At 44.7% G+C, this 18246-nt stretch overlaps 1 protein-coding gene across 2 annotated transcripts in view; it reads left to right on the top strand.

Annotated features, from left to right (window-relative positions):
• The window catches only part of LOC140389708 (uncharacterized), a 287989-nt gene that overhangs the window by 50654 nt on the left and 219089 nt on the right, over positions 1-18246 (top strand). For both annotated transcript variants that reach the window (XM_072474126.1, XM_072474125.1), the window contains 6 exons: positions 4999-5124; positions 6423-6548; positions 13366-13479; positions 14838-14948; positions 15469-15582; positions 17227-17340. In XM_072474126.1, coding sequence (XP_072330227.1) covers positions 4999-5124; positions 6423-6548; positions 13366-13479; positions 14838-14948; positions 15469-15582; positions 17227-17340 — 705 coding nt within the window. The remainder of the gene's footprint in view (positions 1-4998; positions 5125-6422; positions 6549-13365; positions 13480-14837; positions 14949-15468; positions 15583-17226; positions 17341-18246) is intronic.

The following is an 18246-nucleotide window of genomic DNA, read 5'->3' as shown; positions in this document are numbered from 1 at the left end:
AGAAACTGAGTTATCATTTGAGATAACCTGATGACAGAAAGAATCATCTCTTTAGGGCTCAGGAGATGCAAGTGTAATTTTCCTCCACCTGTTCTGCTCCTTCCTTCTGCTGTGTGACACTTTGTCCTGCACAGAAAGGGCAACAATCGAGTATTTTGGTGATATGACTACCACAGTTAAATAGCCAAAAGCTGTGAGGGGTGGCTGGAAGGCTGATGGCTGTGGAAGATGCTAAATGAGAAAGGTAGAATATATGGACATTTTGTGTAAGGCCTGAATGCCAAGAGACTGGTGCTAGGCAATTAATGGGGGTGCAGTGAATTGAACAGCATGACAGGTTGGTGATGTGTTGGGCGAGAGATGTCAAATGATGATGATAGATTCACTGGCCTTGACCACCTCTGTAAGATAATTAGACTTTTTGTGGCATTGCTGCAAGGTGTTCAGATCCAGACTCTAATTTACCTCTGTGTCCTGTGGCCACTAGCTTCCACGTCTCTCTGAAAGTGATCCTTGAGGGCATCCTGTGCCCCCCAATTTTCAACGTGGAACCATATGATCTCTCCTCCTGACCATATCCATGCCTTCAGCACCGTATCCACCAACTGGAATCCTTTCTCTTCCCTGTTCTTTACTTTCCCATCATTTAAATTACAGCAACATTTTTATTGCTGCCTCTTTTTAAGAGGCACAGTCTTCTGTTAAGAGGGGCAGGTAAGCTGCATCATGTCTGAGAAATTCTATCGGGCCCCACTGCTGAGTGCAGAGGCAGCTGACACCATGAAGAGGAAGCCAGCAGCATGGGACCTACCTGGCCAGATACTGCAGCCATGCAGGTCATGTTGATGCCCCAAATTTACACGCTGCGCATCTCAACTTGAATGGGCATTGGCAAGTTACGAATTGTGATGGGGCGAAATTCTCCGGAAACGGCGCGATGTCCGCCGACTGGCGCCCAAAAAGGCGCAAATCAGTCGGGCATCGCGCATTTCCGCATCTTTGGGGGCCGAGCCCCAACCTTAAGGGGCTAGGCCCGCGCCGGACGGATTTCCGCCCCACCAGCTGGCGGAAAAGGCCTTTGGTGCCCCGCCAGCTGGCGCGGAAATTATATCTCCGGGCGGCGCATGCGCGGGAGCGTCAGCGGCCGCTGACGGCATTCCCGCGTATGCGCAGTGGAGGGAGTCTCTTCCGCCTCCGCCATGGTGGAGACCGTGGCGAAGGCGGAAGGGAAAGAGTGCCCCCACGGCACAGGCCTGCCCGCAAATCGGTGCGCCCTGATCGCAGGCCAGGCCACCGTGGGGGCACCCCCCCGGGGCCAGATCGCCCCGCGACCCCCCCCGGGACCCCGGAGCCCGCCCGCGCCGCCTTGTCCTGCCGGTAAAGGTAGGTGGTTTAATCTACGCCAGCGGGACAGGCATTTTAGCGGCGGGACTTCGGCCCATCTGGGCCGGAGAATCGCGGGGGGGGGGGGCACCAACCGCCGCGATTCCCGCCCCCGCCAAATCTCCGGTGGTGGAGAATTTGCCAACCGGCTTGGGCGGGATTCACGCCAGCCCCCGGCGATTCTCCGACCCGGCGGGGGTTCGGAGAATCTCGCCCCAGGTTCTCAAAAAGTGGCAGAACCCAATTTCTAGCCCATAGATATTTCATGCTACAAAACATTTATTCCTAGGTCTGCATAATATTACATTTGTGATTTTCTGTCTGTAACACTCTGAACAAGAGTCTGAATAGGTGGAAGGCACTGAAGTTTGGGAAAGCCAGAGGTTTGGTGAATTTTGTTGCCCTAGTGTCTTTGACAACTATTAACTGTGCTGTATTTGTGTTACTGTTATAAATATATAGTGTATAGTAATATCTGAGAGGTAATTCTTAGTTCTGCTCAAATTAAAGTTAACTCTAGAAAATGGGATACGTGCAACAAGGCAGCTATCGGCTATTATACGTATAAGGCCGGGACCATGTTAACTTAAGGGGTTAACAGCCAAAAAGATATGGTCAACCTCACCATGGAGATAGGTGGAGCTTAAAAATCTCCAGTTTGTCAATTTACCTGTGTGTTTGCTGAGGGAGTAAGTTTTCTACAGCAAGCAAAAATGCCAAACTGAAAAGGTGTTGCTGTTACTGGCATGAAAAAGCTCCCTTGCTGTTAGCTGGCTCTGTGTAGTTGGGGCTCAGAAGAAGTCCTGGGAACTGAGAAGGTGGCAGAAGGTCACTGGCTCTGGGTTGGAAAGGGAGGTGTCAGAAGAGTAGGCATCAGAAGAAGCCATTTCTAGCTTGGTGTAGCTGGAAAGATTCTAACTTAGTGAAATTCAGCAAAGCCAGCCAAGTACTGAAGAGCTGAAATTGTGTCAGTTAGTAGAGACTGGCGTGCACACTGATAAATCAAGAAGAATGGAGACTCAGAAGACGAGGTTGAAACCGGTGCGCTGTCATTGAGGGAGTCCGAGTCAGACCGGCCTTTGAAGGAATTCAGTGGTTTGATCTTCAAAACTGAAAAGTTTTGGACACCCTTATGAAAGAGAGAGCTTCAATTAAATTTGTTGGCTCACGGTGTTTACCTACATTTGGATGGATATTGCAAAATCTGTGCACACTGTCTCCATTGCATTTGTTATTTTTTGTAAAGTTTGTTTTGTATTGTACAAAGTCTGCCTTTACTTCACATGTGCTCATGGTAGCACAGTGGTTAGCACTGTTGCCAGGGACCCTGGTTCGATTCCCAGCTTGATTCACTGTCTGTGAGGCATCTGCACATTCTCCCCATGTCTGCGTTGGTTCCCTCCGGGTGCTCTAGTTTCCTCCCACAAGTCGTGAAAGATATGTTTGTTAGGTGTTGGACATTCTGAATTCTTCCTCAGTGTACCCGAACAGACGCCGAAGTGTAGCAACTAGGGGATTTTCACAGTAACTTCATTGAAGTGTTAATGTAAGCCTACCTGTGACACTAATAAAGATTATTATTAATCCTGAATGTTAGAGTATGATATAGATATTGGGGATTATTTCATCATCTAAATCTTTGTTCAGAAAACAAAGGTAGTTTTAAGGGATTTAGATCTGGATTAGAAAGAATGTTTCTGCACCTCGAAGGGTAAAGCCTGCAGTTTGATTCATGCTGGACAAAGGTGTTTGTATGTGTGTGGGTTTGTTAAGTTTCTATTGTGCTCACTGAGGGCTAAGTACATAAGTAAATGGTTAAGTAAATAAGTGCAGAGTTTGAAGAGACGCCGTTAAGGATCTAGAGAAATGAAGACAAGTTTCCAAGACGTCTGAGGTTAAAGGTGCTACAACAGGGATCTGCAGTAAAGTCATAGGGAGTTGAAAAGGCAATGGATCATGAGAGAAAGCTATCTGAAGTGATTTCAGATTTGTGAGATTTTACTACAGCCTGTGGAACATGGGTTGAAAGTGAATCAGTGTGAAATTATGTGAATGGATGGCTGGAACTCCACTTTCACACACGCTTTAAAATTCTCTAATGCTATCTCTGAGCAAAACTTAGTCCACTTTTAAACAATGCAACTGATCCAATTTTAAGAGTTAATCCAGTCCAGGGTTTTATACCACACCCTTTTAGGTTTTCTTTGCCTTAACTCCTTTTACACAAAATCAGGACGCTATTTTTAGTTCCACACAGATCTCTAGACACCCCCACCCCGGCCTCCTGACCACACCCCCCCCCCCCAACTCTCCAATTTACCGATTAGGAGTCCTGGAACCCCTACCTCATGCCAATTCATAAGGGCAGGGCACTCCCTAGACCAAACCCCAGCATGGACACCCAGGCACCTTGGCACTGCCAGCCTGGCACCCTGCCAGTTGCACTGCTAGATTGCCCAGTTGGCATCAGGGTGCCAGAGTACTACCCTGCCCAGAGCCTGACCATCCGTGGCTAAAGGGCGCCACAGCAAGGTCTCCCAGACGCGAGTGTTCGATTCCAGGTTTGGGATACTCTGGCGTAGACATGTTTACATGAAGCTAACTGTTCACTTAAATATGCAAATCTGGATCTCTCCTGGGAGACCTTGTTAGGTTTCATGAAGAATCCCGAGTGACGTAAACCTTATGAGAGGTTCAGGGCCTCGCCGCGTCACCATGTCGGGCGTGACGGGGCCGTTCAATTGCATCCAATGTCTCCAATTATCTACTCCCCAGGGAGCCCTCCTGATATAAACAGAAGTTTAAAGACTCCAAACTTTTACGATGCTTGTATTGCAGCTCAGTCTCCAAAAAGCCTAGCTGTCTTTCCAACCAGGATTTTAAAAACACTACTGCAGCAGTCATACACACTAACCCAGCTGAGCAGCACAGTGGCTCGCACAGTTGCTTCACAGCTCTAGGGTCCCAGGTTCGATTCCCAGCTTGGGTCACTGTCTGTGCGGTGTCTGCAGGTTCTCCCCGTGTCTGTGTGAGTTTCCTCTGGCTGCTCCGGTTTCCTCCCACAGTCAAAGATGTGCAGGTTAGGTGGATTGGCCTTGCTAAATTGCCCTCAGTGTCCAAAAGGTTAGGTGGGGTTACTGGGTTACGGGGATAGGGTGGAAGCGTGGGCTTAAGTAGGGTGCTCTTTCCAAGGGCCGGTGCAGACTCGATGGGCCGAATGGCCTCCTTCTGCACTGTAAATTCTATGAACCCAGGCATTTAACCCTTACTGCTCCAAATACATATAATACAGTGTCTGAAATTCCTACATTAATCACAGTACATCCAGTTTTTTTTCTCTCTGCTTGCTGGCGTATTATTCATGCCAGCCTGTGCAATGAAATGGAGAATTAACTAGCATGAAACAAATTATATGAAAGAATAATCACCCTTTCTTTTTGCCAAATATGTCATGTGACTTAAAGAAACAAGAAGCCGGTTTGATTTTTTCTTTTTTGTTTCACGAAATTATATTTGAAAAACACTAATATTTATCTGAATGCAGGAATTTTACAAAACAATCTTATTCCATGATGTAACCAGCTGTCAAATTATATTTCTTCTTTCTTCACACAGATGTCAATGAATGCAATTCACAATCAAACAAATGTAACCAAATTTGTCAAAATACCCTTGGTAGTTATAAATGTTTATGTCAGTCTGGTTACCTATTGAATCAAGGAGACAAACGAAGTTGCGATGGTGAGTTTCAATTTCACTGAAATATATGGAAAACACAAATGTCACATAGTAATTTATGAGACAGGATATTTTTTGACATCAAAAGTGAACCTTAGTTTATTCTATGAATCAATTGTTCAATCTTAATGAGAGAATCTCTGATAAGAGTGTCCTAGTATTTTTTCACTTGTGTGCCCCAAATGACTGTGTAGTCTAATAATCATTAATAATTAGGGAAGATATATGAAGTTTATATCATTTTTAATACTTCCCATTCTCTGGGAATGTATAGTCCCAGATATCCAAATAAAGCTTTAAAATGCTGGATAGTTTCACCAGCCATTTCTATATTGCAGTAATACCCATGTAGTAAGTATCAGCAAGTTAGTGAATAACTCTTATTCAGATTAACAATCATAATTGCAGGAGGACAATTGATCAATACAATGAATATCGAGATGTCAAAATGCAATAGAAATACCTGAAATATTAAATGTTTTTAAGGAACAGCCTTTGTCAGTAATTATGATGCAAAACTGTAGAGATCTCTTTAGTAATACTATTTTTATATTTGATCAATGCCTGTTGCAATTAAAATTCATTACATCAGTTAGGACAACTGACCAAAGCTTTCTCCATGTTTCATGCATTCCACAGGTAAAATCATACATTTGATATTTGTAGCTCTTAACTATATGAAGACTTCTCTAAAAATTACATTCAGTAAAAATAATATAGAAATCCGTTTTCATTAGTAGTTAGCAAAGTGGTACTCACAGGAATAACTCGTACAATTTGCCCTATACTAGCAATACTAAACGTACCCAGACATAACCATTGTTTATATGAATAAATTATTTTAGCATTCCTTTTCAAAAGACACACCTTAAGTATTACATATGATATTTTAGTTTGAGTCATATTAAAAAGTGTGAAATGATGTTGTGATAAAATTGTTAATGTATAGAAAAGAATGGTGATTGGCATAACTTACAGAACGTTTATGAATGTAGGAACGTAGTGTCAATGCATAATGAAATCAAAGCATATTTTGTGACATTTTCTTTTTACTAATTTATATTCATGAAATCACAAACAAATACTTTGAATATTCTTTAAAACAATTTTTTTGTTGTTTTAATTGTAAAAGATCTCCCTGTGTCAACAGAGAATGTCTTAATGCTAATAATGATTATTTATTGAACTTGTACAGTAATAAAGTTCCAGTATTTATCTGAATACAAGAATCTTATTAAGCAACCTTACTCTATTCTGCAAACAGGTGTCAAATTTTATTAATTATTTTTCTCTTTACTCAGATGTCAATGAATGTGATTCAGAATTAAACAATTGTGACCAGATTTGTCAAAATACTCTTGGCAGTTATAAATGTTCATGCCAACGTGGTTATCTATTGGATAAAAGAGACCAAGAAAGTTGCCATGGTGAGTCTCAATTTCACTACAATGTAAGGAAAAGATATAAACATCACATGCAACTTAATTTCACACTTCCCTGCTGGCAGGTTTTGGGTGGGGGGGGGGGGGGCTGATGGCAAAGAGTGAAACGGGATGAATGGGCTTTCCACTGGATTTCCGCCTGGCACAAGCTTTCAGCAATTTTACATTGGGTGGGCAAGGCCATGGATGGCCCACTTGTCCTTACCCAATTGAGATTCTTCTCTGGAGATTATTGACCACTTAAGGTCCGTTTCCCGCTCAGCCTCAATTTTTAGGTTAGCGGGAGGATTTCCTGGGGAGGCCCAAAACACAAATCCCTGGGTGGGTAAGTAAGGGGTGGTGATGTCTCAATCGGAAGCCCCCGTCTAATGTTTCAGGTGTTGCCTCTTTGTGGCTGCTGGACCGACCTCCCTTCTCTTCTGGCCTCTCCCCTGACACCTCCAGCCCTCATTATCCGTACCCTCGGCCTTCCCTACTGTTCCTGCCCTGAAACCCCAAAATCTAACCTTTCCACCCTCTCCAGGACTTAGGTTCCATTTTATCTTGAAGCTCCTTTTCTGCCCACTGCAGGCTCTGTCACTGCAGGGACTGATTGGCTGGCAGTTCGCTAAGGTGGGATTTTCTCCGAAGTGAAATAGTTACTGGGCAGGCAGTGTTGGTGAGGACAAGAGCAGAGGAGGCTGGAAAAAATTAGCAGGTCTGCCAGCATCTATCAGGAGAGAAACCAGATGTATTCCCCACCAACCCTTCAGATGGTGGAATAGGAAACCCTGGCATCCAAAATATCTTGGTCATAGTAATTTGTGAATGCCAGTAAATGGTTTTGACATCAAAACTGAAGGTTGTAATTGTTGGACTGGTTGGAAAGGAATACAGTGTGATGAAGGTTAGTTTACACACAGTAGGAATCAAAAGTAAAGTGAGATTAGTTTGTCAAGTCCTTTTTTTCAGTACTTCATGGTATGATTGCTCTAATTAAACTAGGTTGAATAATAATCCCAGAAATCAAAACACTTAACCTAACCAAGAATTACTTCAATGTAACCTTTCTACCCAATAACACAGTTCCACATATTTGATCAGAGTGTTTTTATTGATTCTTATTGTTTAAAACTGAAGACAACACAAAGGCTATAGGTTATGCAATACGTCCCATTTACTATACAATAAAATAATGGGTGGGATTTTCAGGCCCAGTCCCGCCAAAGGCAGTCCCAGGCAGCAGGTTCCCCGGTGGCACGGCTACGCTATGCTAAAAGCCATTGACTTCAACAGGAACGGAAAATGCTGCCAGCGGCCAACGGTGAGTTTCCTCTGACACTGGAAAACCCGCCGCAGGGGAATCATGAAAATCCCAGCCTGTGACTCAGCAGATTTATCAAGCGAGTATTTCAAGCTGACACAATCATTACACATTTTAATCCCGATTCTGTGTGACTCATTGATCAGCCATGATCTCGTTGAATGGCGGTGCAGGCTCGAAGGGCCAGAAGACCTGCTCCTTTTCCTAGTTCTTATGTTCTTATTTCAGTCAGAATGGTAGGAGAGTTCCAATAATTCACATCAGCATTATATGGAAAGGCAAAGTTGGCTGGAGTTCTTGTAATTGGACACTATCTAGCAATATGTGTTGGAAGTATTTTGGTATATTTGTATGGATGTCAAATGAGGACAAAATTAGTTTCTATTCCTTTTCTTAAATCTTTCTATTCTCCTCATTTTCAACATTTTCATCAAATAAATAACCAAAGACAAAGAAACAAACACAAATACAATAACAATCCTCCAAACAAAATCAGCACTCCACTCAATATACAGCCCAGAACATCCACCCGTACATTCCAGGTAAAAAGAAAATGAAGTCAATCATTAAACCGTGTAATCAAAAACAACAATCACCCCAACTTCCCCTTTCCCCCTCCCCCATATTGTTCAATGGCAACCAATTCTCAAAAGTGTATAATAAACAGTCCCCATGAATTGTACAACCCTTCCTTCATCCCCCTCAGCTCAAACTTCACCTTCTCAAGAGTCAGAGATTCAAGTAGATTCCCCCCGCCACGCTGAAGTACAGGGTGGGGAAGGTGACCTCCACCCCAACAGGACCCACCTCCGGGCAATCAGCATGGCAAAGGATAAAATATCTGCCCCCACAGCCGCCTGTAGCCCAGGCCGGTCCAACACCCTGCGAATGGCTTCTAGGGGCTCTGGTTCCAAGTTCACGTGCACTACCCCCGAGTAACACTGAAAATCTCCCTCCTATATTTCTCCAGCTTTGGACAGGCCTAAAACATATGTACATGGTTTGTGGGGTTCCTCCAACAACGCTCACATGTGTCGTCCACTCCCTCAAAGAGTCGGCTCCTCGTCCTCGTGAGGTAAACCCTATACACGACCTTCAACTGTATCAGCCCCAACCTCGCATATGAGGTTGAGGCATTCACCCTCCGGAGCACCTCACACCACAAACAATCTTCCATAACGTCCCACAACTCTTTCTCCCACTTGGCTTTGATCCACTCCATGGATATGCTGTCCTCCCCCAAAGTCCTCCCATAGATCGCTGACACCACCCCCTTCTCCATTCCTCTTGCTATCAATACCTCTTCCAACAATGAGGGAGTCGGCATTATCGGTAAGCTCTGAAAGTCCTTCCTAACAAAGTCCCAGAGCTGCAGGTACCTAAACCCTTCCCCTTGCCCAAGTCCATATTTTCCTCCCAACTCTTCCAACCTCGCAAAACACCCCCCAGGAGCTTGTCTTTTAATATCCTGATCCACCTCTCCTCCCATCTCCGAAACCTCCCATCCAGCCTCCTTGGCTCAAACTTATGCTTCTCCCTAATCGGCAGCTCCCCTGATCAAGCTTAAAATGCTGCCTCAACTGCCTCCATATCTCCTGTGTTGCCACAACCACCGGACTCCCAGAGTATTTACCTGGGGTCATTGGGAGCTACGCTGTTACCAACACTCTCAACCCTGACCCCTTATACAGACGCTCCTCCATTCTAACCCAGTGAAACTCACTCACCTCCCCCCCCTTCCAACCCACTCCTCACCTTTTCGGCATTCGCCACCCAATATTAATATAAATTCGGGAGACCCAACACCCCCCCCGCGCCTGCCACCCTCTTTGCAGGACCACCTTCCTAATCCTAGCTACCATCCCCCCTAAATAAACAAAGTGATTGACTTGTCCACTTTGGCAAAAAAACAGCAGAACTAGAAACAGAAATCACGGGAACACTTTCATTTTAATCCCTGCACCCAACCTGCCAGTGAGGCTATCCCACCTTGCCAAATCCGCTTTCACCCTTCCCACCAAGCTAGTAAAAGTGTACCTGCAGAGCCCTCCCTGTCACCCGCCACCTGCACCCCGAAATACCTGAAGTGGGTTGCTGCCCTGTGAAATGGCAGTCCTCCCACCCCCACACCCACTCCCGGCCAGGACACCACAAAATATTCACTCTTTTTCAGGTTTAATTTGTTTCCTTAAAAACACCCAAAATTTCGGAGAATATGGTAGCACTATTGCTTCACAGCGCCAGGCTCCCAGGTTCGATTCCAACTTGGGTCACTGTCTGTGCGAAGTCTGCACATTCTTCCCGTGTCTGCGTGGGTTTCCTCCGGGTGCTCCGGTTTCCTCCCACAAGTCCCGAAAGACGCGCTGTTAGGTCATTTAGACATTCTGAATTCTCCCTCCATGTACCCTAACAGGCGACGGGATGTGGCAACTAGGGGCTTTTCACAGTAACTTCATTGCAGTGTTAATGTAAGCCTACTTGTGACAATAAAGATTATTACTATTATGTTTCCCATCGACGCACTCAGCTCTGATACATATAACAATATATAACAATAAATTATCTGCTTACAGAGATTTCCCTACCACAGAGCTTCTTAAAGTGGTGGCCAAAGGCTCTGTCGCTAATGCAAATAACAGAGGGGACACAGGACACCCCTGCCTGGTCCCCCGCTGCAGTGCAAAGTACCCCGAACTCATACTGTTTATGCGGATACTTGCCCTCGGTTCCTTATATAATAGCTGTACCTTCTCTGTGAATCTCGGCCAGATCCCAAACCTTTCAAGAACCGCCATCAAATACCCCCATTCTACTCGATAAAATGCCTTTTCCACGTCAGGCGCAACCACCACCTCCGTCTCCTTTCCCTCAGCCAGCGTCATGATTACATTTAATACCCTCCTAATCTTCGAGAATATCTGCCTTCCTTTCATGAACCCCCTCCCCTATCACCTTTGCAAAGCCCCCCTCCAAGCAAGCTGCCAGTACCTTCGCCAGTATCTTTGCAACAACATTCTGTCGCAATATCGGTCTGTTCGACCCACACTCTGTCGGGTCTTTCTTTAACAGCAAGGAGATTTAGGCCTGCCCCAATGTTGTGCTGGCACCCTCTTCCCCATTGCTTCCTCAAACACTTCCATCAACAGCGGCGCAAATTTGACCTTCAATTTTTTGTAGTACTCCACTGGAAGCCCATCTGGCCCTGCCACCTTCCCCGATTGCATCTGCCCAATTACCTTCTTTGCCTCCTGTTCCCCCACCAACTGCTCCAGTGTGGCCCTGTTTTCCTCCTTCAACCTTGGATACTCAAATCCGTCCAGGAACTCCCGCATCCCCTGATCCTCCCCTGGTGGCTCCGACCTATACAAATTTTCATAAAACTCCTCAAACACCTTATTAATCTGGTCCGGGCCCACCATGAATTTTCCCCTCCTATCCCGCACCTGGACAATTTCCCTCGCCGCCACCTCCCTCAGAAGTTGGGAAAGGTTCCAGCATTCTCCCCACACTCATAAATTGCTCCCCTCGCTCGCCTCAGTTGGCTTACTGCCTTCCGCAAGGACAACCAATCAAAGCAAGCCTGTAGCTCCCTCCTTCTGTCCAAAAGGGCCGGATCTGCATCTCCTGTGTACCTCCTGTCCACCTCCAACATCGCATCAATCAGCCTTTGACATTCTTCCCTCTCCTCTTTATCCATCTTGGCCTTAAATAATATCACCTTCCCCCTCACTACCACCTTCAGGGCCTCCCATACTACCGCCTGTGATACTTCCCCCTGCCCTCTGGGCTTGATCCACCCCATCCCTTTGTTGCCATCGAACCCCTGCCCCGACCATGCCCCCCCAGAATCCACTCATCCGCTTCCTCGCGAAAACACCTCACTCAGTATCGGTCCCTTCCCCCCACTTTTCACATCTCCTAAACCCATCAAAACCTGTTCAACCAGGCTCCAATGGCTGCAGCCCCTCCCCCACCACACTCCAGTTCACTAGCCAGCTTGAGCTTGCTGGTGTGGAGGCCCCTGCACAGGCTCTACTCCCCTCCAATCCCCTGCCCCCACATGGTCCCAGGAAAACAAAGAAATTCCCTTCAAGCAAACAGACCCAGTGCAAACACACAAGCCCCAGAAAACCGTCATTGCAAAAATTCCCAACCCCTACCTTATCCAAATGGGCAACTTCACCCCATTTAACACAAATAACAACATTAAATTAAAAAATAGAACTATAAACAATCTTCCATCTCCCTGACCCTCAGTCCAAGACCAACCTTCAGTCCCATTTCTCACTTCTGCCCCAGTCCTTCTGCCTTCACAAACACCTCTGCCACTTCCACCGTCACAAAATAAATGTCTTTGGAGGTGTAGGTCACCCTTAACTTAGCTGGGTACACGACGCCAAACCGCACACCGCCGTTATACAGTGCTGTCCTCACTCGGCCGCCCATCTCCACGGTTAAGTCTGGGATATACGTAAACTATCTCCAACCCACTGCACCTCCCGCTTCTGCTTTGCCCAACTCTTTCCTATGGAAATAAATATTCACTGCATTTGGCGGCTCATTCACCTTTGGTTTAGGCCTCAACAACCGATGAGCCTAATCCTGTTCGTACTCGCAGAGATCTTCCCCCTCCCCCAACAGCTCTGCGAAGACCTCGGCAAAGTATGCCGTTGGCCTCGAGCTCTCCACCCTTTCGCGCAGACCCACAATCCTCAACTATTGCTGCCTAGATGTGTTTCCCAGCTCCTCCACATTGGTTCACTGACCTTTGTTGGCCTCCACCATCCTCTGCAGCTCCTCACCCATCGAGGCGAGCTAATCGCTGTGTTGCGTTAAGGCCTCCTCCACTCCCTTCAGTTTCTCACCCTGCTCCCGCACCTCGGCTGATGTTCTCGACACCACCGCCTTCACCGGGGCAATCACCTCCTCCACCAGCACTCTCAATGCCTCCATCATCTCCTTCCTCATCACCTCCATGTGCTTTGTAAATTTTTTTTCAAATTGCAAAACCATGACCTCGGTCACCTTTTCTGCCGTGAACAGTGTGGCCCCATCCAGCCTCAGCCATCTTTCCAGTTGCCGAGCTGACCTTTTCGCTCAACGGCGAACCTTCATTCGCCCCCTTCACGGCGGCTTTCTTTTTGTTTTTGGACATCCTCCTCCTTCCTTATGTCTTCCTGAACTTATTTAATGTAAAATTGTCCCTGGGACTGGGCATTAAATTCAAAAAGTCAAGCCTTGAGCTGGAGCCACCCAACGTGCGACTTCCTCCTACATGCCAGCACTGGAAATCCATTATTTTCTATTCTGACATCAGTCAAGTCTCTTTCCAATAACGAGCTTGTGTGTGAATAGGCACATAGACCTTGTGCTTGAGTGATCATTGCCCATATCATAGCAATTTTTTAATAATTAGAAACAGGACAAAAAAAAGTTAAAAATGAATAAGTTTTGTTTTAAATGTCATCATATTTTTCATATGTTGTAATTTCCCCTCAGATATCAATGAGTGCTCATCAAATCCATGCAATGGGAAAGGTTCCTGTGTCAATACACAGGGTTCCTTTCACTGTGAATGTGCAACTGGCTGGACTGGAAAAACATGCTCAGAAGGTAAGATATTCCATTGAGGAGACTGCGGACGGAATCTTACAATGTTTTTTCAAAGTGCCAGGCACAGACTGAAAACTGGCATCTTGTTGGTTTTCACCTCAGATCTTGAGACTCTTTAAAGAAAAAAATGAGTGGGAATGGTTAATGTTGTTACTCTAGCGGGTCAGGACCTGATGGAGCCAGTACCAAACTCTACCAAGTTCAAGGCACCATCTTTAAAGGGTGCTCCAACCAAACTGAATTGTAACCCAATCCCCTCCCCCATGGCCACCGAAGAGGGCTCACCCTTGGCACTGCCCCAGCACAGGGTGGCACCGGCACCATCAGCACTGCCAACCTGGCAATGCCAACCTGTGCAGGGGGCAGTGCCCATACACGCCCCTCTCCTGGGGCGGGGTGGGGCCTGCTATACTTGCTTGGGCGCCCATGGAGGGATCTCTCATACTGAATCTCATTTTTAAAAAGCTGTTGTAAATCTTGCAGACGTGAGATGTGAATATTTTGTGAGCGGGGTGGTGGGGGGGGGGTGAATCATATTGCAGGGTGGTCCGTTAATAATAAAATTTATTACAATCCATTTAAAGGACAATCCTGTCCCTTGGGAGCATGAACCTCGTGACGTCGCCAGCGAGGAGCCGGGAAAATCGGGGAAAACAACTTCCAGATTTTCCACCCATGTCACCGTTCTCTCTGATGGTGATCGCAGGCTGAAAATCTCACCCTGTATATCAAATACAGATTTTCACATTTCTTTTCCCTTCCTCAGAGTAGGATTTTGGTTGAAATAAGTAACATTATGAAATACCTGCTGAAGATAACTTTCCACTTTTAACTATCTAACACATGCAAAAGACTGTGGTTGGCCGGGCTGCACTTTTATTATGATATTTGTGGAAGAAAATTACAAATGAAATGTCAATTATAAATATTGCATAACTCAGCAGACTCCAAGTCAAAGCTGACTCAATGGTGCATTGTTAGCTTCTGCTCAATATCCTAATCTTGACTGATTTTGTGGTGTCATTTTTATTTGGTGTGGCTGAGTTTCCAGTCAGCTTTGAGCCCGGCATTCGAGGCTGCTCAGAGTGATTAATGGGTGAAATTTAAAGGTAGTGGCCACTTTAATAAAGTGGTGCTCCAATTGGAACAACATGTTGCGTTTGCAAATGCCTCTACTATTTGATTGCCACTCCCCAGATTACCACCCTCCCCCAATTGTTTCCTCTATATACATATAGAACACAACGTGTACAAATACCATTATTATTGAGTCAATTGATAATCACATATAATACAGAATTTTACTTTTAAATAGTATTAGATTTGCTACATGGATACTAATTGTGACTTGTTTTTAGATGTCAATGAATGTTTGACGAATCCATGTATGAATGGAACATGTTTGAACATTCGAGGAAGTTACCAATGCCAATGTTACGGAGGCTTTACAGGAAGGAACTGTGAAACTAGTAAGCAGTACATTCTTAACTTTTTTAAAGACCATGGCCAGAATTTTCCAGCTCGTCAAGCTGTCCTGCTGATGTGAATGGGGACACGCGAGAGAACCAATGGCGAGGGGCTGGAAATACCGGCCATCATGATTCACGATCCTGCCATACTACAAGCATACTAAGAATTCAGCATTTGGGAACAATCCAGTGACAGTCAAATAAAATTATCTGCACTTGATATGCACATACAAACATATGAATCTCTTTAAAGTTCCGTGTGGAGTTTGCACATTCTCCCCATCTGCCTGGGTCTCACCCTCACAACCCAAAAGATGTGCAGGGTAGGTGGATTGGCTATGCTAAATTGCCCCTTAATTAGAAAGAAAAATTGGGTACTTTAAATTTAAAAAGAATTGACCAAGTTATAATTACACTCCTTTTTCTTTGTATTGTCTTTTTCTATTGATGTAGAAACAAAACTAAAAATTTATTTCAGTAGTGAATATTTTTGTATATTTTATTTTGTTTATCTTATCAGATATTGATGAATGTTCCAGCCAACCATGCTTACATGAAGCCACCTGCAGAGACTCCATAAATAACTTTGTCTGTGATTGTATACCTGGATATACTGGTCGATTCTGCCAAAACAGTGCGTTATGTATCAATTTTCCATTTAGTGGATTAGAGAAATGGTTCATTATAATATATAGAGAGAAGAATAATACACATTGTACAATTTGATTGAGGGTTTTGTATGTTCTCCATGACTATATTTTTATTTGACTTTAGCCCCCCCCCCCCCCCCCCCCCCCCCCCCCCCCCCCCCCCCAACCTTGCTCCTCACCTGAGGTGTGGTGATCCTTGGATTAAAACACCACCATTCAGCTCCCCCCTCAAAGCAGAAAAGCAGCCAATGGTCAACTGGGATTACGGCAGCTTTACTTTTAGTATTTCCTGCCTCCTCTTCTATCTCTTAAAGGGCCTCAACCCTAGTGGTTACATTAGTTTGCATCACCTGATTTCAGGAAATCATTTAGCTGATGAGAGGCTGAATTAAAAGAATTCAACATAAAGCCACGGGTTCTCTTTCCTTAGAGGGCACCCTTAGACTTCAGCTCCACACTTAACAGAAATAAAACTTTTGTTTTCAAGATAACAGAAACAGAATGGTAGCTAAAAAGCCTTTCACTGGTTGCTGACTCCCCATAGCTTATCTACCACCAAAAGGTACAAGTTAGGAGCGTGATGGAATTGTCCCCACTTGCCTGGATGAGGTGCAGCTCTAACCAAACTAAACAAATCTCAACGCCATCCAGAAACTGCAGCCCACTTGATAGAAACCACTTCCACAACCTTAAACATTCATTCCCTCCAGCACTGATGCACAGTTCTAAATGTCTGTTTCATCGATAAGATGTGCTGCAGAAACTTAGCAAGGCTTCTTTAACAACACTACCTCAACTACCTTAAGGACAAGGGCAGCAGGCACATTCACTACTATGTTACATACCATTATAGCTTAAGAGCAAAAGAACATAAGAAGTAGGAACTGAAGTTCCATTGTTCAGTGAGATCATCACTGGCCAACTCCATCTTCCTGCATTATCCCCAGATGCCATAATTCCTTTAAAAACCCAAACTCTTTTAGACATTGCCATGAAAACACTTAACAACTGAGCATCCACTTGAAATACTTTGAAATATAATATTGCCCCTCCATTGTTGTAGGGTCAGCTCAGGAATTCCCTCAGCTGTATCCTCCTCATGGCTTGCATTCCCACCTTTTGTCGTGCTACTTAGCAATTATAGCCCAGTTATGAGACAAGCATGATGCGGAGAAAGGGAGGAAGCAACCAACATATATCTTTTCAAGTCGGGCTATCAATTATTCTATAATCCAATTCCGATAAAAGCGAACATTACCCCAATTTCGCATTCACACCGTGGCCAAAATTTTGTGCTCTCACTGATGGTGGGTTTGGAAGCACGAAGGGCAGATCCTTACGCGGGATGGTGACCTACCTAAACCCTGCGACCTCTTGCCTCCATCCAAATTGCGTTCCGGGCAGAAAGGCCTGTGGTCAAGTTTCCTGTCCCACTCCTATTTGAGGTACCAAAGTAGCTAATTGGGGACCTTTTCAAGGCCACATCCTACAACCGCTGGGATTGACCCAGCTGCGGGTGGACCGGTCATCATGTTGTGTCATGATGAAAAGTAATTTGAAGAAAATTTAATTGTAACACTCCCCTAACTGTATTAGAGTCTGATTAACTTTTCCCTTGTTAAATACAGTAATTAATAACTGTGCGAGGAAGCCATGCCAACATAATGGGTTCTGCCAGAACCTCATTAATTACTATATTTGCACATGCCAAATCAATTGGAAAGGCAAAGACTGCAATACAGGTACGATGTATTTCACTTCATTCATTTTGGTTTAATACTAAAGCCAAGGAAACAAAATCATGGAGATGCAAAGAATCAGAAAATGAGAATTATATCAAAGCAACTCAATAATTGGCTGATATGTAGTTTTACCAGGTATGAGAATTGTTGCCCTCCTAATTATTTGTCCTCCTAATTGTTGAACAAATAATTAAAGTCTATCTATAATTTGTTGTGAGGCTATCAAATGGTGTTCATTGATAATCAGCTGAAAATTCCTCTGATTAATGTTGACTGGTGTGAGTACAGTGGAGCAGAGCCCTCTCGCCCAAGATTGGTGACCTTGAGTTAGGTCATTTTCATGGGTGGGGATTCCAACTGGTATTTGCAAGAATGAATCAGTGCCAGCTGTCCAAATCAATCCATCCTTCAGAGGTGAGTGTCATCATTCAAAGGTCCAAATTAGCCAAGGATTAACAACAGCAACATCTTCAGCTCCCAATTGGAAATCCTCTCCGCTCCCAATTGGAAATCCTCTTGAATTTAGTTCATTAACAATTAATTAACAAATGATTTAGAGCAATCAGAATGCCTCAAATGGATTCATATTCCAGGCCCAAATGGTACAAGTTCTTTGAAGGCTTTACAGGGCGTAATTGGAAGAATTTTCCATGTAAGTTTGGTAACTCAACATTCCTCTTTGTTTAAGAGGTGGGTGGAAGGTGCACCTATAGTTCCCTGTCACCCAGAATTTAAAGGTTTGGTCCAAATGGGGCAGAATTGCAATGGAGCCTGGGAGAAATAGAACATATCCAGTGAGACCACTCTATCAGAAAGTTTTATTTGGATCCAGGATTTGGAATGGATGAGTTGCCAAAACCAGCTCCATCATTTGGGTCAGAAAAGAGGCTATTGCTGCTGGTGTTG

Source organism: Scyliorhinus torazame, chromosome 14 (genome assembly GCF_047496885.1).
Source record: "Scyliorhinus torazame isolate Kashiwa2021f chromosome 14, sScyTor2.1, whole genome shotgun sequence".
Lineage (NCBI taxonomy): Eukaryota > Metazoa > Chordata > Chondrichthyes > Carcharhiniformes > Scyliorhinidae > Scyliorhinus > Scyliorhinus torazame.
The sequence above is the reverse complement of the archived record's forward strand: the minus strand, read 5'-3'. Positions and strand labels throughout refer to the sequence as shown.